The sequence below is a fragment of the Cyprinodon tularosa genome, unplaced genomic scaffold (genome assembly GCF_016077235.1).
Source record: "Cyprinodon tularosa strain WSP-4 unplaced genomic scaffold, ASM1607723v1 ctg356, whole genome shotgun sequence".
NCBI lineage: Eukaryota > Metazoa > Chordata > Actinopteri > Cyprinodontiformes > Cyprinodontidae > Cyprinodon > Cyprinodon tularosa.
This window is the reverse complement of record NW_024039070.1, coordinates 1656919-1682892: the sequence shown is the minus strand read 5'-3', so window position 1 is coordinate 1682892 and position 25974 is coordinate 1656919. Positions and strand designations below refer to the sequence as shown.

The following is a 25974-nucleotide window of genomic DNA, read 5'->3' as shown; positions in this document are numbered from 1 at the left end:
GGAAGCAGATGGGAAGGAGTAAGAACAGAAATATTAAAAAGAGCAACACTGAAAATGTTTAGAGCCTTCCCACATTATGTCCTGTGCATTGAGTTTTATTATTGCTTATATCGACTTAAACAAGTTTAAACATGTTTATTCTAGATCTGTTCGGATGGTTTTCATAAAACACAATGCAGTCAAATCATGAGTTGGTGTCATGAGAAAAATGAAGCAACAAATTAAAAGGTTAAATTAGTACAATGATAAAAAAATAATCTACAAATCAGCTGTTAGTTTATTTATCACTAGAAATAAAAGTTAAGTTTATATTTTTAATTTTTGTTTTTTCACCTTCAGTCTGAAGATAGTTATAGTTAGAGTAAATCAGCTATTTTTTTTTTTTACCTTTTTTGAGTTACTCTCTGTGTTTTAATGCAAACAGTGTATCAGCCATTCACATAGGGATATTTTTCATTTTCTACTGAAAAAGTAAGTAGATAAAGTTATAACATTTTCTAAAAATAGAGACAAACATTTTTTCTCGAATTATTAACCCATGTCTCCAGTTGCTTAATTTTCTAAAAGGTTAAAGAAATTATTTGATTTTAGATTTTATCAGTTTATAAACAAGTATTCTATTTTTTGTAGCAACCATATGGGTACTTTAATGTGTATGCTTAAAGAAATACTTGCTGGAATAGTAAATCAAATTTCTGAAATTATAATTATAGATGACTAGTGCATCAAAGCATTTCAATTTATTCAGAGAACAGAAAACAGCTCATGGAGATAAACAGCTTTATATCTCATTTTTACCATGTTAACTGTGGAGGCCAGGGCTTCAGTCATTGGGTCTTTTTTATTTATCTAATAAATTAATAGTTCATTTTTTTATCCAGACATAACCAAAACCTTGTCTTTGTTGATGAAACAACGTTCCTTTACTTAAGTGAAAATTTGTCTTACTCATTACATGTGGTTATAATGTATTTTAAAAGCATAAAAACATGGTTGGATATAAAAAAAAAAAAAAAAAAAATTGCAATAAAGAGAGCCCCACCTACAAATCGATAGATGTTGATTAAGTTGAAATTAAGCAGGTGACAAAGACAAAATTTCTAGCCATTAATCTTATAAACAAATATGAACTACACAACAATAATAAAAAAAATAAAAATCTAAGATAAAGGTATTCATATAAATTAAGGCTGCAACTGACGATTATTTTGCAAATTGATTATTCTGTCGATCCGTTCTTTTATTTAAAAATCAGTTAACAAAAGGTTCCTTATAGAATTTTAATGAAAGTAACCCAAGTTTCTTTTACAATCTTCCTATAGTTACTATTCTAAGAGGGTCGCTCTGTCAGCTAAAGGTATATTTTACATTATCTATATTCCATTTAACGAATAATCGATTACTAAATAATTTCAAATTATTATTTAAATAAATTATTTTAATAATCAATTAATCACAATTAATTCCCTTGAACCCCAGTCAGCCTCACCAGATGGCTTCTCACACCGAGTCTGGTGCTGGAAGTTTTATCCTGTTAAAAGGGAGTTTTTCACCTCCACTCTTGCTACAAGCATAGTTGGTGTGACGGATTGCTGTAGAGTCAAGGAGTTGACAATCAGCTGGTTTTCCTTAGATAGAAAACTTTGAATCAATTCAACTGTATGATCTGGTCTAATTATATCTGTAAAGTGCCTTGATGTGTTGTGAATTGAACAACTGAATTAAATTGATTATTCCAATTAATTGTCTCAGCCCAAATATAAATAACTGTTCATTATTTGACTTGTGTAGAGCTTTGAAATGCTTTTGTACCATGTTTTTTTCTCCCAAAATGTTTACATTTCATCGCTGCTGCACTTTAAGAAAATGAAATGTCACGAGAGCTGCACAAAAATAAATGTTGTCTTGTATACAAAATTACAATTAATGTTGTCTATTCGAAGTCTGAGTCTAACTTGTAAAACGATGACACAATTCACTTTCAGCCCTTAAAATTTAAAAACTGTATGCATACATTTAAAATTGATAAAATTTTACAACTTTGTGGACTTTAGTAATGTATAACTTATTTTTTATGAATCAAAAATTTGTGTGTAATTTGAGAGCATCAGAAAATGGAAAGAAAAAAAAAGAAATTTAGGGCCATTTATCCCTAACTCTAAAGATACTAAAGAGTGTAGCTCCTTTTTTGTTTTTTAATAAATCAAAATAGATACTATCAAGATATAAGAAGACTAAAGGAGTTTTGTTCCATCTACTCCTTTTTGATTATGACAAAATTATGATAAAGTAAAAAAATAATAAAATAAAAATGTGGGTTAATCATAAAAGATATTATTATTATTGCATATTCAGTTATTCAGCCAAATTTCCTATTTCTCCAAAATGCTGAATATATTGCTATCTGGGGTTTAGGTTTGCCATACCCCACACCCTCAGAAAATACTATCATATTGTGCAGTTAAGTCTTCATTATAATATCCTTAATTGGATTAATCTTGATTAATCGATTATTGAACTAATCGTCAACTAATTTAGCAATCTATTAATCGTTAACTAGAGTATACAGACTCTATAACATCCCTTTTAGCTGACAGAGCAACCCACTTAAAGCAGTAATTATATCAAGATTGTAAAAATAAAACAAAAACACACATTTTGCATTTAAGATTAAAAAAAAAAAAAAAAGTTTGTCATGTGCTCTATCCAAAACTCCACAAGTGGAAAGGTTTGAGTTTCACCTGGTTTCATTCTGTAAAAGCCTTCTTCTTTTCTGCAAAATAATCGTTAGTTGCAGCCCTAATTGTAACATTTATCAACATTTTCTTTTTAAAATAATATAGTTGTGTAGCCATTGAAATGCTTCAATAATGTAATTAATCCTCCCAGTGTTTTTTTAACTGCTTTTTAAAATCTGGAGGTAAAACATGTCTTCATATTTGGCATGGTGTAGCATGCCATACCTCTAAGGTAGACTTAATTTATGATTACTGACGAAGTTACTGCAAGCTAGTACCTGCAGATGTTACCAGAGATTGGATTACGTCTGCGCCACAAAACGCTTAGAAGTGGGACAGAGGCACATTTTGCCTTCTCTAGGCCACCTTCTGGTACACTAAGCAGGGCAGCGACAGTTATCACCAGCTTTGGGGGTTAATTGATTGATCTAGTTTAAAAATGTAGATAAAAATCTGAAATTATTTGAGACTATGACAGTAAAAATTTAGATTTATCAGTCGAATTGAAAATTCTTCCAACATTATCGTTTTCAGAAGGGTGAGCCTGAACATGTGGCTGTCCTTTAAAATCTTAAAGAGTAGTATGGACATGCTGTGCCTTTTATTTTCCTACCATTGCCATTAAAATGATCTGGCTTTGGAGGGGGAAGTCAAAGCTTCCATCTCCAGAGGAAACAATTATTAGACCGCTATGTTTTTGATAAATGAAGCTCTACGCTGAGCCCCCTGGACTGGGGCTTCCTGGGAAGAAAAAGGCAACACAGAGAATATAATAAAAATACATTATTTCCCCTCATCTCCACAGAGAAATTACATTATTATGATGAAAAACTTTGCAAAATTGGAGTTCATTACAAACCAACCAGGTTTTAATATATTTCTGTTGGATGCATTTTTTGTTGTTGTTATTTGAAATGATCTGAATGTAGCCAGAAACCCAAAAATATGAAGAGGTATACCAAATTTTCTTTGCTGATCTTTTGTGATCATAAACAGATACCGTATGATATTGCAAGACATTTTCTTTATTATATAGAACATATCTACAAGAAAGTCATGTTTATTATGTAAAAGTTGAAACTCTGTGTTCTTTTAAGACAAAGTTAACAACCATTAGTTTAGAACAGCCTTTGATTCTTGAAGTTTCATTCTTAATTGAGGTATTACGAGTTGGCCCCATCTGTTTTATTTGTTTTAATACCTGCTTTTATCATGTCTTTATCTTTATTTCCATTTATTACGCTTTTATTTTGTCTAATTCATATGCAGCATGTTGAATAGTCCTTGTACTAAATTCTGCTACACAAATAAACTTGCCTTGTTAGTATATTAATAAAATAAAGCATAATTTCTCCAGCTCTTAGATAGTTACAGAAAGAAAATGGAAATTAAAGTTAAAAGTTGATTTCCCTGTTTAGGTTACAGCCTTATTTCATGTGCTAATTACCTGCTCACTTGACAATTCAGAATGATACTATGACAAAAGATAAGCGCCTGGCTTTAATAAGAAGCATCACACATTGTAATAAAATTTCATGATTGCTATTGCAAAACAGACAAAAGGTGCCTTTAGTCTGAGTTGGCAACTCTTTATCGCAATGAAAATGTTAGTCGTAGGTATTATATATGTCGGATTTTATTACCTTCTAGGTCAAAGTGACATTTAAGGTGCACAACTGTCAAAGATGAACTATCATAATTCAGTTAAGCTCTAGGTCAGAAAAAGCTGCAATTGTACTGCAGATGTTTTGTATGACAAAACAGAGAAAATATACTTTTTTTCCCCCCTCTTCCAACCCTAATGTAAACATAAAAATATTCACAGGAAGGTCAGAGAGTTTTCTTTCCTGAGCTGGAAACCCCCAAAAAAATTCTGGTCAAAGTATCAGGATTTATCTCAATGGAGTTGATAATTGACAGAGCCGAGGACAATCAACTGCCCACATACACACAAATAATGTATACTTGGAAGAGCAGTGATCTGAAGGTGAATGCAAACATTTGCGATAAGCTTCCAAATGCAACTGGTATGAACCAAGCTCCACCTGGTCTTCTTTTTATGAAACAAAAATAACTGCATCTCTCATTTCAGAGACGGCGCATAAATAATTTCGCTCCTCTGACACAGCAGCAATCAGTGCCACACCACGACAAGACCAGACCTTTGAACCAGAGACTGGGATAAATTAGGCAGATCATAGTCCTCTGAGGATGCTTACAATGTACCACATACTGCTCCACTTGGCGTCATTGTAGAAAATGCTGTTTTGGGCCAAGCTGATGCTGTGGGCGGGGCTCGTCTGGGACAGGGGTGGGACAGGTTTGTAATCCCTCTTGATCCTCCTCTTCACCACCTGCTGTTCTATCCACTCCACCTGAAATAAACACACACGCAGCTGTGAGTTAGCAGAAACTGAGATTACTGTTAATAACTACACACCCAGCAAGATAATGAGCTTGGAGATAAACAAAATAAGGAAAAAAGACAAAGGTTAACATCTGAACATCAGGTCCTATGTTACATTACACACTAATTCAAACATTTAAACGTTAGTGAACAAAAATTGATTCTCTTTGAGGTAAGAGACTGAATTACATCCCATGCTGTTGTAACCCTAATTTAGAGAGACATTTAGTTAAATAAGAGGGATAGAAGTCATAGTTCAGTTTAATTAGCAGTGAATCAACAGTTAATTTAGCAAGGATAAACACTCTGTAAACACTGCTCCGCTCCAACACACAGACTCAATTCACCTGAAGAGGCATAACTAATCAGTTTGCAGCCAAGTTTTTACTACCTGGCTTAAGACTAAAGCAGCTGCTTAAGCATTTCCACGTAACAACGCTTCCTCATAATGTCTTCTTTTTTGAAGGGCATCAGTCCCTCCTGCAGCATAAACACAGAACATAATGCTACAAACCGCATGCTTTAGTGTTGGCCTGGTGCTTAAACTTCCTACTTTACCTCCAAATGCAGTGGCGGTCATTACAGCCAAATCTACGTTTCTTTATGTTAATTTCATCCAAAATGAAAAGGTTTTTTTTTTTAAATGTTTCTTGTGTAGTGTTGGCTTCTTCATTGCTGAACGGCCTCTCAGGCCAGTGCAGGAATTGCTTCTCTGGGATAAAGATATTCTTTCGCTGGTTGGAAACAGCCTTATGACAAGGAAGTGTGTGCCCTAAAACACTTTCACAGATTGCCTTTAATTTAACTGAAATGTTTTGAATCACAAGCTTAAAAACCTGTGACATCAACATCAAGGCTTTCCCACATTGTTTTAAAGCACTGAACTCTAAACCTGTACAATAGCTGCGTATTGTTAGAGCAATATGAAACCCTTATTCAGTTATTTAAATAATAATAAAGAGACTAATGCTAATAATATTACTTGACCAAAGAGGAGAAATGTTTAGTCTGTTAGCAAGAAAAGCAGGTTTCAAAAGAAATGGATGGAAACATCTGGTTTCAACTGAAAAGCATCAAAAGATGACTAACAATAAAAGCATCAAGACATAGAGGGAAGACGAGGCTCGATGTTTTTTTTTTTGTTTTTTTTTTTTAGGGAAAACCATAATTTTAATCTAGCACGTATAAGCAAATGTTTTTTTTTTTTTGGTCAAATATCACAGCATATGTTTCTTCCTGCTGGATGGAAAAGCTTTGCTGTGAATTTGTTAGTTTACACAGAGGTAACATCAGTCTCTTAAATGTTGTGGGTTAGCTTCAAAGCACAGGTCAGTATTTGGAAAGACTGTCAGCATGGTGTCAGACAGAATTTTCTTATTTTGAAAACTGGATTCTCTAAATCTGAGCAGAACGGATGGACCCATTGGCTGCGTCCTGAGGAACTCTGCTTCTTCATGTTTAGTCTAGCAGGTTTCATACGTCCAAAAGTTTATGCTCAGAGATGATGGTAGAAAAGAAACTAAAATAAGATCAGACACAACATGCGCAGAAAAGAAAGGCAAATAGTATAGAATTTGATTTGGTACGTAAACATGAGCCGCAAAGAAGACAAACTAAATTGGTTTGTAGAAGTCTTCACCTCAACTGTCATCTATTTAGATTTCACCTTTGAAAAAACAGATTGTTTCTTTTAAGATTGTCTTTAGTAATGGTTTTCTAGACTCTCTAAGGGTTTTACTGCTATTTGCATCTAATATGGACCTAAAACTAAGTTAAAGAAAGCAGTAACTCAAGGAATGAATAATTGTCTATTTTATAATAACGGATCAAAAGCAAAGAGATAACTCAAACTAGCGCTGTAGCAGTTATTTTTGTATTAATTAAATCTTATTGTTATTATAATATACATTAATCAAAAGGGGAAACTATTATCAAACAAATGCATCTCAAACAAGTGCTTGAGCACAGAAATAAAAAAACACATCTATGGCACATTTTAACGCTATTTATTAATTTAAAAATATTTATGTGCCTGTTTTTATTTTTTCCTTCTTGTGCAGAACCAATTCAGGCTTTTACGAGCCGATACAGATATTTTACATCTGACTTGTCGATTCTTTTTTTTTTTCCTGAGAAAATATGGGGCTTAAAAAAGTTCCCCAATATGTGAACTAAAGTGTGTCCGTAATGATATCCATTTTTCTAAGCCTAAAATTTAGAATATAAAATGTCTTCAAAGAAGAAAACAAGTTGTCTACCTCGATGCATTTAACGGGGTAAATATCAGGCTTCCCTTATCGGACCTACTGGTCATGAATCAGAGTAAGTCAATGTAAAGCTGTCCAATTTTCATTCCTGGAAAACAGTTAAATTCTGCTTTACTACAAAGTTCTCCGCTATGTATGTTTCTTGGGCTTTTATAATTATCTATTTGACTATAGGGCTATTTGTATACAATCTTTAGCATTTCAACCTAAGAACCAAGATGTCATCTAAAATCTAGAAACAACTCCTCACTTGGGGGAAGGGGAGGTGATAAGAAGAGGGACAAGGCTCAGCAACCCCTCCTAGGACATCTTATGCAAAACATTACCTATTGTGACTCGTGCAATATTCTTCTCTCTCACTGTGCAATAACACATACCAACTACTGTGTAGCCGGTGTCATTTTTTAAAAACTTATTTATATGGTTAGTACATTTCTTCAGTGCAAGTGCAATAATCCAAATCAACTACTGTGTAGTCTTTCCTTAGCTCTATACTGTGCAGATATAACTAAAGGACATTACAACTTATTTCATGCTCTTTTGTACTATATATACACTATTTTTATATTGTCTGTTGTATTTTTATCTTTAACGGCATCTTGCTTTAATACTTTGTACTCCATATAAGCAACTGGGACCAGAATTTCCCTGAAGAAGCAATCCCAAGGGATAAATAAAGTTGAATCTAAGTATAAGTCTAAAACAGCCTGATGCAAAGAAAGAATTTAAAACCTCCTCATCTAACAGACAGAAGATGCTTTAAAGATTTAGAAAGATTTGGCAATAATGAGCTAAAACATATAAATTTATGATCAAATGTGCAAACATCTGCACAAGCACTCGTTCTTCATCTTAAAAGCCAAAACATTTTTTTTTTTATTTACTTGGGTTTTGTGTGACAATCCAACACACACAAATGTGATACAAGCGATTATCTAGAAAGTGTGGTGTACATTGTAATCAAGCCCCCAAGCTGTGATAACCCTAATTTATTCCCTTCTGAAATCTACTAATTAGTATGGAGTCCTTAAATGACAGCTCAACCGGCTGGTTAAAGGGTTTAATAGAGAATATTACCGTACTGAACAAACAGCAGAATTAAGACAGAAAAACAAAGCAGACAGAACACAGGGATAATTAGGGGAAGGTTTAGGCGCCAGGCAAACAATAGACTTAGACAAACTTTGTCATTTTGTATACACAAAGTGTATTTAAAAAATAAAAAATAAAATAAAAAGAAATTTCGATTATACAGCTTTCCAACAGTGGATTTTTGAGGAGCAGCTTAGTGCATTAGTGATCAAAATGTAAACAGTGTGGGAGAGACATGGTGCAAAAAGGCATTGAAGTGGAAGATTCAGAGCAGTACAATAGCATAGGCAATAGCCAAACCTTGAATATCTCACAGAAACACTTTCAATATATCACGCAAAGATATTTAAGTGTAGAAACAGCTACAGGATGCAGAATACAAGTCAGAACACAGGACCTGAAATGTCCACTTTAAAAGTTGTAGAACAGCCCAGTGAAGTCGTGCAAAAAGCATGAAAACGAATACAGGTGCTGGTCATAAAATTAGAATATCATGAAAAAGTAGATTGATTTCAGTAATTCCATTTAAAAAGTGAAACTTGTATATTATATTCATACATTACATACAAACTCATATGTTTCAGATGTTTATTTTGTTTAATTTTGATGATTACAAATGACAACAAATGAAAATCTCAAATTCATCATATCAGAAAATTAGAATATTACTGAAGACCAATAAAAACAAAGGATTTATAGAAATGTTGGCCAACTGAAAAGTATGAACATGAAAAGTATGAGCATGTACAGCACTCAGTATTTAGTTGGGCCTCCTTTGGCCTGTATTACTGCAGCAATGCGGCGTGGCATGGAGTCGATCAGTCTGTGGCACTGCTCAGGTGTTATGATAGCCCAGGTTGCTCTAATAGTGGCTTTTAGCTCTTCTGAATTGTTGGGTCTGGTGTATTGCATCTTCTTCTTCACAATACCCCATAGATTTTCTATGGGGTTAAGGTCAGGAGAGTTTGCTGGCCAATTAAGAACAGGGATACCATGGTCCTTCAACCAGGTACTGGTAGCTTTGGCACTGTGTGCAGGTGCCAAGTCCTGTTGGAAAATGAAATCTGCATCTCCAAAAAGTTGGTCAGCTGCAGGAAGCATGAAGTGCTCTAAAACTTCCTGGTATGTGGCTGCGTTGACCCTGGACCTCAGAAAACACAATGGACCAACACCAGCAGATGACATGGCACCCCAAACCATCACTGACTGTGGAAACTTTACACTGGACTTCAAGCAACGTGGATGAAGTGCCTCTCTTCTTTTCCTCCAGACTCTGGGACCTTGATTTCCAAAGGAAATGCAAAATTTACTTTCATCAGATAACATGACTTTGGACCACTCACCAGCAGTCCAGTCCTGTTTCTCTTTAGCCCAGGCAAGACGCTTCTGACGCTGTCTGTGGTTCAAGAGTGGCTTGACACAAGGAATGCGACAGCAGAAACCCATGTCTTTCATACGTCTGTGTGTGGTGGTTCTTGAAGCACTCACTCCAGCTGCAGTCCACTCTTTGTGAATCTCCCCCACATTTTTGAATGGGTTTTGTTTCACAATCCTCTCCAGGGTGCGGTTATCTCTCTTGCTTGTACACTTTTTTCGACCACATCTTTTCCTTCCCTTCGCCTCTCTATTAATGTGCTTGGACACTGAGCTCTGTGAACAGCCAGCCTCTTTAGCGATGACCTTTTGTGTCTTGCCCTCCTTGTGCAAGGTGTCGATGGTCGTCTTTTGGACAACTGTCAAGTCAGCAGTCTTCCCCATGATTGTGTAGCCTATAGAACTAGACTGAAAGACCATTTAAAGGCTTTTGCAGGTGGTTTGAGTTAATTAGCTGATTAGAGTGTGGCACCAGGGGCCATCAATTTTGAACCTTTTCACAATATTCTAATTTTCTGATATGATGAATTTGAGATTTTCATTTGTTGTCATTTGTAATCATCAAAATTAAACAAAATAAACATCTGAAATATATGAGTTTGTATGTAATGTATGAATATAATATACAAGTTTCACTTTTTAAATGGAATTACTGAAATCAATCTACTTTTTCATGATATTCTAATTTTATGACCAGCACCTGTATCTATCATCCAGTCTGACTGAGCTCGACTTATTTAACAAAAAAGAGAAGGTAAAAATGCCGGTTCAAACAGGCAGAAAGCAAGGCAAAACATTTCTCAGCATCAATACAGCTTTTGTAGATGAAGAGGAGAAAGGAACAAAAGGAAGAATAGAAAAGCCTACTTGATGACTGCAGAGTGATTATCTGGTCTCATGCACTGAAACAATCTATGAGGATCTCCAGAGAGTTGGAGTGCGAGGCAACAAGAAGAGATAAGATGGGAGAAGGGGAGGCGATAAAGAGCTGAAGAGAAGGAGTCCCACGGGAGGGAAGGAGCCTTGGCTCGAAGAGGAGACAAGTAAAAAACAAATTGCATGAGGGAACAGAAGGCAGCAAGAGGAGAGCGGGTAATTGATATTATAGTAAATGATACTGATTTCTTTACTATATTGTGTTTTAAAGGTTGTAAAGAAAAGCTTATAATAATATTTTCCAATGTGAAAGGTATTATTAGTTTTGTAGAGTAGAGCAAGATATGAAAACCAGGGAATCAAAGAAGTGAGAAAAAGCCTGAAGCTTCCTTCATCTGTTCTGGTCTCAGATCATTTAACTTCTGACTTCCACCAGGACGATCAGCTCTAAAGTGACTGTTTACACAACCCATTAGGTCCCAAACAACTCTGAAGTAGTGCAGGAGCTTTCCAGCTATTCGCAAATCTTGGATCCACGAAGGCATCCCAAAGTTTTTACCGCATTTCTAAACAACAGTAAACTGAAAGCATTATTTACTCAAGATGCCCCCCTGATGTCTCTGTTAGATTCAATGCCTGTGCAGGAACCTCCTCTGCATCATTCTGTTTTCAACTGATATTGGACATTTGAAATCTGCCAAAATAATCAACGAGATTGCTTTCAATCCAGGAAGACCTCACTATTAGCAGCAACACAAAGATCTGGTATGCATATCTTCAGTAGCTGCATATTTCTGACATCAGCTAGAGAAGAAAATTGCGTATAGGAAATACATCCTTATATGGGGTGACGGCTGTGGAGGGCTGTAGGCTTCATGTTGATATCTATTAAGCAAGCAAGCGCAAGGAGTGATGGTGCAGTTTGAAGCGGTCTTACTAGGGCTGAAACAAATATCTGATTAATCGTTATTATTGAAATAATTGTCAGCTAATTTAGTAATCGATTAATTGTTAACCGGAGTACAAAACTCTAAAACGTATCTTTAGCTGACAGAGCGACCCACTTAGAGCAGCAATTATACCAAAATTATAAAAAAATTAATAAAAAAAAGAAAAGAAAGTATTAACATTTTGCATTTAAGATAAAAAACCTTTTTCGTCTGTCAATATTCCCCATCAAGAATTCTTCAATTAGAAAAATTTTAGTATCATCTGGTTTCATTGCACAAAAAATCTCCTTCAAGGAGCCTTTTAGAATCTGATTATTAATCGAAAAATAATTAAATGATTTGCAAAATAATTGTTAGTTGCAGCCCTAATTATGATGAAATATTACTCTAAATGCAAAATTCATATTTAAATGCCTCAAAAATTTTATTTTTTAGCTCGAAACTTCTTCATCATCTTCAGCAGTGATATGTTTTTACCTATTACAAAGGATTGAAAATTAGATTTAAGCAACTTAGACACAGTAAGCTAAGTTTTTCAGGTCAAGCTTTGGTTGAGGACTTAATAAATAGAAGTAAAAAATTTAGAATATGATTTTTTTTATGATTTTTTCTACTTTGACTTCATGGAAACTGGAATGTCTTTGCTTTCATGCTGCGGTTTCTCAAACTATACAAATCCAAATGACGGTGCAGTCAGAATGTCTTACCGCAAATAAACCAGCAGCTTTATAGGACTTAATCTTTTGAATTATGTAACAGCATGAGGGAAAAAGTCAATTTTTATATTTTAAAGAAGAGGGTTTCTGTTCACATTCAGAACTTTCTGATCTCACTGTAACTCTTGTTCTCACATAGCTGCAGAACTCTGGACAGCGGAGTTCTGTTGTATTATATTTTTCACACCTTGGAAGTAATCCTTAGTAACTTAACATATATATATTTTTTTTTTTTTTTCTCCTAAATATATACCCAGAGGTGGACTAAAGGCCACACTAGAATTATCTGTAAGCAACTACAGGTAAGGTCTCTCTTGTTTTCATACCCCATAAAACAGACTTCTGTTATCTATATCTAATAGATTTTGTGTGCCAGAGTTTGTCCAAGCAAAACAACATTGCACTACTGCCCCTAAAGCTTATTGCTTAAGTTGTTTTTTTGCCGTTTCGTTTCCTGGCTTTGAGGTATGACAATCTATTTAGTCACTTAACTCCAATTTGATTGAATGGTGGATTGTCTGCTAACACTTCTGCTCCTGTGTCAAAGTTCCCATAGTGCTTTCTATTCACTCAAAATCCTAGTTATTTCAGTCTTCTAACTCTCTCATCACTGCCACTGATTTACTGCTCTCTTAGCAATTCTTTTTCATTACATTTTTTTGGTCCCCTTATCCACAGATGACCATTTGCTCCCTCAGATGGTTGTTCTCCCATTTCTGTTGCTCCCTCCTTCCCCTCGGCTCTCGTTCCTTCTTTGTGGAAAGGGTTTGCAGGTGGCTCTCTCACTGCCTGGGTCAGTAACCAGGGGAAACTGGGGAAGAGTTCACTTCAGTAGAACAAATGGGAACAAATTGATCCTCTTTCACTGCTGTTTGTGTGATGATGTTTGAGCTGCAGGCTACAAAAATGTAAGCTGAGGGTTGAAAGACACACAAAAAAAAAAAACGGTAGCAAGCAGAAAACTCATAAACCTTTGCCCTGAGAGAAGAAGCCCATTATTACTTTGAGAAACTAAAACTTTACAGTAAGTCTAGAAATATAAAAGGAGCATTCTTATGTTGCATCTACTCTTTATTTATGCAGCTGTTAAATTTATTGCATAAATAGAGGGGTTAACTGGAACAGTCCCAAACAAGAATTTCACATAAATAAAAAATATAAATGCCTAGAATTTTGTTAAGATCAAAATTTATTTTATTTCTTTCAGATTTAAATCTTAAACTATTCAATCAACTAAATTGTTTATAGAAAGACCCTAACAAATCTATGCTTATATCCACATTGGCATCAGAAATACTTGTATGGTTTGGAAGCATCAAAATTTGTAAAAGTTAATTTTTTTTTATTAAGATATTAAAACTTTTATTTGCATCACTCTGGACATTCTGCAGATCTGTTGTTTTTAAAAGAAATACTATGCTGTTGTAGCTATGAGCTTTAAATGAATCCATTAAGACTGTATCAAGAGATAAACTGAATTCAAAATTCAACAATCAATAGCTTTAAAAATTGCTAACCACCCTTTGGTAGGTCTCCATTGTTTGTTTAATAACCTTTGATTAGGCAAAAGCAGAAGATATACAGTAACTCCTAGAAATCTGCTTCCACACCTGTATGACATGAGACGAACACAAAATAGACAACTTAACAACGGCAAAAAGAAGACAAAAGACAACCAAAGTATACCTTAAACTAGCTTCAAATGCAGCAGGAATCTCTGAGATGCCCGGTCAGTATATGAGTGTGGAAAGCAAAACGTAAGGTGATTATACAATATTGTGTTATATGTATATGTCTGTAGCTTCAACTTGAACACCTGGAACCAAACTCCTATGGTATGTATGAATGGGCATGCTCGTTTATAAAGGAATTACAAAGCTTCTTTATAGACAAAATATGTTCAATAGCAGGTGTGGGAGTGGCCCCAGACTCAAGCTACAGGGCCATGGATCAATTGAAGAGGCGATGGGAACCACAGATACCCCAAGGCACACTGGATTACAGGGACACAGGGAGGGCAGATATAAGCCCCATTTACACTACTCCTCTGAAACCGTGCCGAGAATGGTCCGAGCACGGTAACTGTTGAGTACAAAAGGCACGTAAAACTGAACCGGACGATGCCAGACACAACCAAGCCTCACTAAACTGGTACGAGTTCATCAGTAGGGCTTGGCATTCTGTCACGGTTCTCAGACAACAAAGAGCGCATGAGCAGACAGCGTCATCTCCTTACAGTAAAGTCTGATTTATACCTAAACTAGGTCGTATGCGTAGGTGTCACGTTGAACGCAGAAACGTCCCCGCCCCCTCCTTTGACACTCTGCTGCACCTCTCCCAAATTGTAGGTGACAGCAGACAGTGCCAGAGACAGGAGGCCTCTGATTGGTCAAATCTACATCCGCTCTACTCATGCGTATCTCCTGTTTGGTACCTTACCGGCTTGTTTTCTTAGTATGACCGCGATTGCAGAAAACGACTTGTGAAGTTGGACCAGCTAGAAGAACGAGGTGACTGAGAATGCTGAGATCCTTTTTCCACCTGGATCCCCGCTCTTTTTCACCCTCATGTCCCTGCGTTGTCGGACAAACTTGCCCCCATTTCCTCACCGCCCCAGCTGTATCTAGACCCACGGCTATTTTGTGGTTTTCCCTTTCGTGTTGTGGCGTGGAATAACATAGCGCAGACCACACTTCAATATTGAGTATAAATCAAAAATGTCTGCGTCATACCTGCGACAAGCTCACTGCAACACACTGCTGCGGGAGTATAACCAGCCCTTAAGACTCAGTAATCATTACATTTCAGACATTCAATAAAAAAAAGCTTCCCTACCATGCCACAGAATTTCCAGTAATGATTCTGCTTAGCAGTGTGATGAACCGCAACATCTGTCCTTGTTTCCTACATCTGTAAGCCCTGATTAAACTATCGTTTGTCATATCCATTTCCCAAAAGCCAACTCTATCAAGTAAATTCAATAAAGCCTGCCTTCTTCACCTGACACTCCGCAAAAAAAGAAATATCACAATTATAACCAAACTTCCTAAATGTTACAGCCTAAGCAGCCTTGTGGATTTGCTTGTTTACCTCTAAAGAGCTGTAGCACCGTAGATCGTCACTAGGAGGCGAGGAACCGTGCTAGCGTGGTGTGTAAATGGTCATCAGAAACCAAGCTCGGCAAGGTTAGCTGATCGGTCTGATCGGCACGGATCGGTTTTCAGAGGGTAGTGTAAATGGGCTACAGGGATGGCTGCACCCACCAGAGAAGGGCAGACGAGAGCACCTGGAGCCCTACCACAGAGGCCCCAAATCCTAAAGGGGCCCAGTTTCTGAGGCAAACACTCTACCTGACAAGTATACAAAGACAAATTCATTCATCCAGTCACATTGACACAATCCCTAATCTTTGAATCTCTTTACAAATACTCTGACAGATTTAACTCAGTACTATGGCTCGGCCACTCTAAAATATAAATATTACTATATACATATATAAACTCAAAAGAAAATATAAGATTACGGTAATGACAAACATCAAGCTTACTACATTCAACTAAATACAATATTACACTATATGTCCATTGAAATACATTGAAATTTATTTTATAGAAAAAAAGCAGTTTCATTTAAGCAGTTGTAAAGCTCAGTGACACTGCAGGAGCCCTTTAGAAGTTCCATTTCTTTAATGATCTCTGCCCACGTTTTAAAATGACACAGAAAGAAGAATAACCACTGTAATAGTGAAATCATTGTTTTTCAGTCAACAGAAAACAACTGAGATATTTCAGACCTAAATTACTGTAGTTATTTCTTTAAAAAACAAAATAAAAGAATAACAGATTAAAGGGAAAATACTATGATTTATTGGATTTTTTTGTTTTGTGCTTGAAACTCTGCAGACTTTGAGATTTTCATACCCCATGTTATCCTGATGTAATTATATATATATATATATAAAAAAAATCCATAGACTGCAGTCTCTGTGCGAGACAAATAAATTAATAGATGCATAAGTCTCAAGACCAATTTGGCAAAATGACTTTCATCAGATGCTGAATCACAGCAATCGCTGAAAGATGAAGATAGAAAAGAGCAAGTTATGTCCAGGAATATTCCGTTTGTTAAATGTAAAAAAAAAAAATCTTTTAAAAAACCATTAAACTCGGTTAAGTCAAATTGTAGCACTTTTAAAACTGCCATCTTAATGCTTAAAGTGTTGTAGTTTGACCAGGAGAGATTGCTGTTGGACATCCAGGTGGTCCAGTAAGGTTACTCCTGATAGAGTTGGTGATAAAAAAGCTGCTTCTTTAGGGTTAAAAATGTTGTTTTTATTTCCTGCTAATTTTGTTTATTACCTCTCAATAAAATAAAGTAATTGAAAGGCTCTAACATTATTTTACAGAAATTGGGTAGTAAAATTATGTAGTACCTTTCACAGCTGAATATGACAAAGCTTGACTAAACAGTCTTCTGACACCTTTTAAAGTAATCTTTGCCATTGCAAACAATAAAAGGTAAAAAGAGAAACCAACAGTAGTATCTGGTTAGCTGCTCCGAGGTTTGGGGTTTATGTGCAAAGCTTTAACAGGTCAGAGTTGTAAATCCGAAGCTTGACCTTGCAAAGCCTTAACGTTAACGACATCCTGTTAAAAGGAACCCTGAAGGTACCCAGTAGCCAGAACAAAAACCTTAAGGCCCTGATCTACTAAAGGTTTGCATGTATAAAAACATGTGCAAACTTGACACAACTCTCAAAGATCTACTGACCAGGTATTCAACAGGTTTGCTTCACGAAAATGAGAAGAACATTAGCAGGCTTGTTTTAATGAACATATGCTGATCATCAGAACATGCAAAATGCAAATGCTTTTATTCATAATCATCAGATTAAATAAAGCAGCTTGCAAGAGGTCTCTCTCTTCAAAAATGCAAACTATTTATGTGCCGAACTGCAGTGATAATAAATATAATACATGCAGTCTTCAAAGGAGGGGTAATTGTGTTAGTTGTAAAACATGTTTTAATATTATATAACGAACTTTCTTCTCTCTGTATGTCACTATCTTATAGTGCTACTCACACATCTGTGCTGCTGATAGAGGAAACTAATGCCTTCTTCCGTCTGTCTTTCTTGCTATTCAAGCTGTACATTAGGGAAAATTATCATTGGAGAGTGAAAATGACACAAAGTAATAATACATATTAAAGAGCTTTCTACAATTTCTTTCTTTCATCTCCGGAATATTGCAAGCTGCATGGCCTCTGTTCCTTCGCCACTGCATGTCTGCTGGCAACATCACATTGGGTTAGCTTTGATGATGTCACCAGTGCAACAGAAATCAGGAAAGTAAACAAGATAGAGAAACATGGAAGGAATCCAGGGTGTACAGTGATCCCTCGCCACTTCGCGGTTCACTTATTCGCGGATTCGATATTTCGCGGATTTTCATAATGCATTTTTTTTTTTTTTGCATTGTGCTCTGCATTCTGATTCGCTAAAAACGCACTCCCGCTTCTTGTATCAAAACATGCTACGAATTGTGCTATCATTTTGTCGTCTCGTGCAGTTGTGTACGTACATAAAACAGCTTGGCAAATTTACATTAAGTTGGCCAAATTATCTTGTAATTTCGAACATCTCCTAAACCCATAATGTCGACGAAACGGCCTGGACCGACAAAAGCACCTGCGGATGGGACCAAACGGCGGAAGATGCTACCTATCTCAGATAAAGTTAAACTTCTGGACATGCTAAGGGAAGGTAAAAGCTATGCAGCCGTTGCTCGCCATTACGGAATCAATGAATCTTCCGTTCGTTACATAAAGAAGGAAGAAAAAAACATAAGGACAACAGCAGCAGTCAATTTTAATACGAATGCAAAAAGGGTTGTAACTGTCCGCAACAAGACCATGGTACGGATGGAGACGGCATTAGCTCTGTGGATTAATGACTGCAGGAAAAAAAACATAACCCTGGATACAAACGTTATCTGCACAAAAGCGAGAATGCTGTATGAAAACTTTGCTGTCAGTGACGGGGAAGAGGGAGAGGATGCCGGGCCCTCAGCAAGTGCTGCTGACAAAGTGCCAAGCGCATTTAATGCAAGCAAGGGCTGGTTTGAAAAGTTTAAGAAACGCTTTGGACTTAAAAATGTTTGTCTGCATGGTGAGATGGCGTCTGCGGATACCGCTGAGGCAGAAGCCTTCGTGAACAATAAATTCAAGGCGATCATTGAGGAGGGGGGATATAAGCCCGAACAAGTTTTTAACATGGATGAGACTGCCTTATTTTGGAAACGAATGCCCTCCCGCACCTTCATCATGCAGGAAGAAGCCAAAGCCCCAGGATTTAAAGTTCACAAAGACCGTTTGACCCTGGCTATGTGCGGAAATGCCGCAGGTTTCATGATTAAACCGGGGCTGATTTACAGGTCTAAAAATCCCAGGGCGCTGAAAAACAAAAATAAGGATGATTTGCCTGTTTACTGGATGTACAATGCAAAGGCTTGGATGACAAAAGCGCTCAATCTGGATTGGTTCAAAAACTGTTTCATCCCGGAGGTCAAGTGTTATTTGAGAGGAAAGGGACTGGACTTTAAAGTGCTTCTGCTCCTTGACAACGGCGGAGGTCACGGTAATGATTTGGCATATGATGGTGTGCAAATCGAATTTCTGCCTCCAAACACTACATCCCTGATTCAGCCCATGGACCAAGAAGTCATCCGTGCTTTCAAGGCTCTCTATACACGCAACACCCTGCAACATCTTGTTGACGCTATGGACTCGGATCAAGATTTCTCACTGAAGGACTACTGGCGTGGATACACCATCGCATCGTGTCTCCAAAACATTCAGAGGGCCATTCAGGAAATGAAAACGGAAACTCTGAAGGCCTGCTGGAAAAAACTATGGCCAGAGGCAGTGCAAAACGCAACCGGAGGCTCGCTTGACGAGGTCCACCACTCTGCCGTAGAAACAGCTGTGAATCTGGCTAAACAGATTGGAGGAGACGGCTTTAATGACATGAGTCCGGATGACATAAACGCCCTGATTGATGGAGACGCACAGCCGCTGACCGATGCAGAGCTGGCAGAAATGACAAAGCCACAAAGCGACGATGAAAGAGAAGAGGGAGAAGAGGACACGAGAGATGAGGAGGAAGGACTAACGGTTGGTCGCTTAGCAACCATGGTGCGAATGGCCACTGAACTTAAGCGAGTAGCTGAGGAATGGGACCCTTTGATGAGCCGTTCATTACAGTTCTCCAACGTTATCGATGGTGGCATGTCGGTGTACAAGGATCTTTTTGCAAAGAAGAAAAAAGAGCGACAACAGCCGCTTATCACTATGTTCTTCTCCCGAACAAACACACCTGCACCGCGGGCTTCAGAAGAAGAGAACACTGCAGAGCGCAGTCAGGATGCAGCGTCCCAGTCTGAAGAGCAGTGAAACGGCCTACACGTGAGTCACTGTATTTGTATACTGTACATGTAATAGTTGCTAATTGTAAAAAAAAAAAAAAAAAAAAAAGTTTTCTATTTCGCGGATTTCACTTATCGCGGGTCATTTTCGGAACGTAACCCCCGCGATAAACGAGGGATCACTGTAGTCGGTGTGCTTTATTGTTTCCCTCATTTATCTGTCCGATTCCCTCTCACCAGTGATGCTCCATGTTTTTCAAATCTAAACAGAGCTTTTTCAGCTTGTTAGATCAGACGCGACTGACGGAGAGTGTTGACTTTGCGCTTAAGGGTGTCGCGTAAATTAGGGGGTCGAAACAGGTCTCGCTTTCCCAGAACATGCCGATCAGAGCCGAGGCGATATGTACCCGGGTCGCTTGTTGAGTCATTTGGCCCGGGCTAGTGAGCTGTTAACACTCCCACTAAAAGCAAATTTATGCAGGTTTAAGCATGTTTTTCGGCCAGTGGGAAAGGGGTATATCAGGAAGTCCACAAACTGTAATTAAATACCACCAGCTGATCTAAAATGCTGCAGTCAGAGTTCTGATGAAAATTAAAAACAGAAATTATGTTTCTTCAATCTTAGCTTCATCTTATTGGCTTTGATATGGATCCGGAATAGAATATAAAATTCTCTGTACACCGAAAAGCCTAAAACAATCAAGAGCAAAGCATGAAGCAGGGAAGAAGCACCATAAAGAGCATTCTGACCAGCTGTTGCACTGTGTGGTGCGGCGGCTACAGCGCAGCTGACTGGAAGAAGGTGAGAAAAGTGGAGAAAAACATTGGGGGTCCTCTTCCCTCCATAAAAGACATCCCACCGCTGCGTGTCCTGAGCCTGTGACATTATCAAAACACCTCACACCCCCACCATGGACTGTTCTCCCTGCTGCCCTCTGGGAAGAGACTTTGCAGCGTTTGATGCAGGTTCCAGCAGATTCAGAAACAGCTTCTTCCCCACTGCCATTAGACTGCTGAACAGTTAATAAACTCTAAATCATGTCACAGACTCTGCATCACACTGATAACACTGCATATTTGCACCATATATATGTAATGCTCTGAACTTTCATATCAATGCATTTTTTGCAACTTTTTTTTTCCTCCCACACCATTTACATTTGATCACCGTTGCACTTTAAAGCTACAGTGTGTAATAATTACAGGGATATACAGTCAAATGTAATATATTATACATAACTATGTTATTTTATCATCATCTACGAGCTCAGCCTCTTAACCTTAATATTTGCGTTGCCTTAGAATTCGTTATTTATAATTACATAGGAGCGGGTCTCGCAGCCATGGAGGCAGACATCTTTGCGCTACGGCAGCGCAGAGCCAACAAACTAGTGATTGCGAGATCGCCAAAACTTCACAACGACGTGGAAAAAATAACGGGTATATTTATTATCTTAAGTCTACATGAAATCTATACCCTACACAGACTAATGAAATACTATCTGCAAAATTATCTATGTAAACAAACCTCATCACTTGAGAAGGTAGGTGATGCGGACGTCGTGGAAGACATTTTGTCCCGTAACGCTCGCTGTACTGTTGGGGGGGAGAAGCGGTGGGGGGGAGATGTTCATGTTGCTGCAGTCTGCAGTCTGACCGCTAGATGTCGCTAAAAGTTACACACTGTAGCTTTAAGAAATGGAAATGTCATGAAAGCAGTATAAAACGAAATTTCGTTTCGTATATAACTACTCCATGTATACAAAATGACAATAAAAGTTGTCTAAGTCTAAGTCATCAAGACCGGTATGAAGCCCTCGATCCCAGGAGGATTGTTGTCTGTAGACTATCATCAGACTAAAATCATCTTGTACCGTCTGAAAAATAAAATGCAAGTTTTACTCTTGATTCTGCTTTCTTCTGCAATTATCTCCTTTGTTGCTATTCATATCTTTCTCTTTAGTAAAATGCTCTCAGCTATACTTTTAAAACCGTCTGTCCATACGACATAAACAGACTAAATAACCACTTCTAAACATCTTTCCTTTTAATTTCAGATGTTTATAAATTATTTTTATAATGTAGAAATTTCCACTTAACGCTGGCAACAGTGTGCAATGATAATAAATGTCTTTTCATGATTCTAGTTTCTGGTTAACAGAAATAATTAGGTCTTTCAAACTGACCTAGAACAGAATGCAGTCAGATTTATTGTGAAACAGAACAAGGTTGATGTGCTTTTGCATTTCTGGTTTAAATTGTATATCTCTTTTTCCTGAATACAAACGTTTTTAAACATGCTATGGAAAACATTTTCAATGAGGACTTTTCATTCTATATGTTTGATTTGTACTTTTATATTGTAAAAGTTATCTAATTTTTTAGAGAGCTTTAATAAAACTTGCTTTGGAGTATAAAGGTGAGATGGGGTTATTTTTTCCTAAATAAAAGCTTACAAAGTGACATTTTTTACCAGGAAACGGTGATCCAAACCAAAGTAGTGCATAATTTTTCTACAAATTTGAAACTTTTGTGCAAGAAAAGAGTTTAAAGTTGTCAGCTTTTTTTGTTTTGGATTTTGATATTTACATAATTAACAATCTTGTGACGGAGCTTTTGCTTTCATTTTTAGGATATTTCTGTTGTAACAAATTATTCACAATTACTATGTTAATTTCTATGTTATTGAGTTCATAAAGTGTTTAATTCTCCCACTATAATATATGAACATTAGTAAGTTGGATTCACTGTTAATTTATGTCACCAATAAACACTAAACATGTGCCACATCCTCACAGTACAGATTAGGACATATGTCCTGCACAGGCGGTGTGTTTAAACAAAAAAAACAAAACAATTGTTAGTTCAAAATTGTAAAAAAAATTCTACATCTGGACTCTTGTACATAAGATACAGCTGTAGACAGTTTAACTGATTGCTTGAAACTGCTTCAAAACTCTTCATGAGTACGTATTAAATGAACAACACTAATGTGAAGAGGAGACTTCACATGAATATTCACTTTGAGAAAATAAAGCAAGAGTGCATCTAGTTAGAAGGACCAAAATGAACGGATTGTTACAAATTTGCAACACTCCAAAAAACATCAAGAAGGTTTCAGTTAAGTTTCTATCCTTGGCTCAAGTGTTGGAGGCTTGATTGTTTCTCTGGGGAGTCTTATCAAGCTTAGAAGACTTTGATCGCTGAACAACATATTCTGACAGGTTTATCTCAGAGTCCAAAATGCCATAATTTCCTCTTGCACTTCCTGTATGTGTGTGTGTGTGTGGGGGGGGGGGGGGTGCAAGCTTACAGCTGGTCCCGGTCCCAAGTCTTTATTTATTTATCTACTTTTTTATTTTAATGATCAAGGTGTTGCCTTGATTGAAAAAAAAAGGTTCTCTGGTGTCACTAAGGAAAAAAAAAGTTTGCTTTCAATGGTGGAAGGTACAGTCAAGACAATTCATATCATACAATTTGGATCACGCTTATCAAACTTAGTTAAGAATTCAGCCTTTTTATCTTTAAAATAATAAACAACAATGACATTCACTAAGCAGGTAAGCAAATACATTTTGGGACATAAGGTGTCCTCTATTTTAAATCTCAAACATATAGAAGGAGTTTAACAATTATTAAAACCCATAGAGCTTTGTTTCTGCTACATATAACCCTTGGAAATTCAGAGACATGGTCCACTTCTACACCTCTTTCTGTGCTGGAGAAGGACCTGACAGGCGAATGACACCACGGTTAGTCAGGTGACATAAACTGGTAATCTGTGCTGTGCTGCATCGCCATGGAAACATGCATGCCAGTAAGTACTGGGGATGGCAGGGTGCGTCTTTTCATGGCTCCGTTACACCCGTCTGACTCACTCATACACACATAACACACGCACGGCTGTCATCACAAAAACCTGATTGCAAAACATCATTAGCAGCGTGCCAGACTCAGCTGGAGCAAACTGGCCATCAGTTTGAGCCCCAAACACAGACTGGTCCACAGATTGCCCTGAAAGGATAACAGCTGACAGCTTAATTACAGTACGCTCCGCTCTTTTTTCCATTTATTTCTCTGGTCCAGCTCCACCTGGTTTCCTAAACAGGCCTTCAATTATAATGCCTTATTTTCTGGTTTTGTTTTTGTTTTTTGTTTTTTATTTGTTCTAATCTTCCTGATTCAGTCTGTTTAAATCTATACTTTAGGCAGATGGCATCAGACCTGCCTCCACTAGGACATAGGGACGGTCCCAAGAGGACAAAAACACAGAAGAAACTGTGAGGAAGAAACAGACATTAGAAGCAAAGAGGATAATCCAACATGTTAAGGAGAGGGAAAGGACAGCAGATTAATGGAAAAAGATAAATATATAAAAAACTAGAAAGCAATATGAAAAGGGCAGTAAAATGACAAGGTGAATGTAAGACAAGTGGTCTCTTCTTCTTTTACTGACAAATGTGGTTAATGTATTTCATCCTTTTTAGAAAAAAACCTGAGATACATCATTATCATTCATGACTTCCCACCAAGCATTCAGGTCTGTGGTTTTCCCAGTCAAGCCTCAGCTTGTATGAAAATTTGGCCCACTTCATAAAAAGGAATACATTGACGAGACTAACTGTCAAAGCTGAAGGCTAAATAGGATAAAAAGTAAAAGACAGGAACTTCTGACACCAAAAACGCCCCAGCTGGTGACCATACCATGCCATTTAGATCCTGTCCACTTCTAATTTATATTCATTAACAATTCCTTTGGAAGATACGTACTTGACTGTCTAAGGTGCCATATTGTCTTCAGGCAACAAACTCATTCCTGACAGCTTATATCTTCACACGTATCCCTATGACGCACGCAATGCTTAAAAAAAATAAATAGAAAGGTCCAAGATGGTAAGGCCATTTTACTCCACTCTTACAAATGGCCTCACTTTTGCTAGAGTGGGAAAAAAAAAAAGTATAGCGATAGGTGATAAATTTCAATAAAAAGAAAATGTTTACATTATTGTAAAACCGAATGATAGCAAATTAATATATGGCCTAGGTTTAACCTCAACCTTTCTGCAGCAACTTGAGAAATAGGTGGTAAGAAATATATATCATAATTTTGCTGCGATCCAGAGAGGCGTGACATATTTGTAATGTTGGTTGTAATGAAAAAGTTCAAACCATTAAGTGGATTTAGTCTGACTTGAACCACACTTAAAGCACTATTAATCCTTAATTAGCCTTTTTTTTTATGATAAACTGTACAAACAGATGTCTCCATGTCTCAGGCATTATTGTGATTCCACAGAAGTCAGAATCCTGCCACTATATCCAAAAGCTGCCTTTTCTGTGCCCTTCTTCCATTAAAAAATGGTTACTGCATCTGATTTTTGCTGTTGGGGATGTGAACTGACCACAGCAATTCTACTCTGTGCAGAGGTATTCGCTTAGCAACTGACAATGAATTTTAAGATTTTCTTATGAGAAATGAAAACAAATCATGGTTTTCTCCATTTTAGAGGGTCATAAAAAAAATTGTTAAATCATTAAAATTGGATAAAAACAAGTCTGCATCATCCCAGTCTAGTAAAATGATTACGGTAAGTCCTTTTGTGTCAGTCACATGACCTAAAAGCTATGCGACAAAATAAATGCAACAAAACTGGACAGAATGGACTGCAAGGGGACTATATGCACAAGCAGAAACATTTAAAATGGTATAACTACCTTCCACAGCACTAGTAAGCAGTATGTTCTACTAACAAACAGCTTTACAAACACTTTTTAAGCAATGGCTGCTTAACTGATTGAAATTTGGATGAAGTTTGCTTCAGTGCAAGCGCCTCACTTTTAATCATTTTAATAATTTCCTAAAGTGGGATAGTTTTAGATTCCCCTGAATTAAATTCTGTAAATAAATAAATAAAAAAATAAGAAGAATAATAACTTTTTTTTTTTTTACTCCTTTTAGGGACCTTCAGCTATTCCTTTAATAATCAGTTGATCGAAAAAAACAGTTTAGCTAATTAGCAAGATAATCATCACTTGGGGGCTTAAGCCAGGAAACTGCAACCAAACAACCGTTTAGAAAGTCTGTTTATTAGTCCGTACAAACTAAAGCAGTCTGATGACTGAGGTTCCC

At 37.0% G+C, this 25974-nt stretch overlaps 1 protein-coding gene across 5 annotated transcripts in view; it reads right to left on the bottom strand.

Annotated features, from left to right (window-relative positions):
* The window catches only part of pcsk5b (proprotein convertase subtilisin/kexin type 5b), a 119155-nt gene that overhangs the window by 83672 nt on the left and 9509 nt on the right, over positions 1–25974 (bottom strand). For all 5 annotated transcript variants that reach the window (XM_038295518.1, XM_038295519.1, XM_038295520.1 and 2 more), the window contains exon 3: positions 4958–5113. In XM_038295518.1, coding sequence (XP_038151446.1) covers positions 4958–5113 — 156 coding nt within the window. The remainder of the gene's footprint in view (positions 1–4957; positions 5114–25974) is intronic.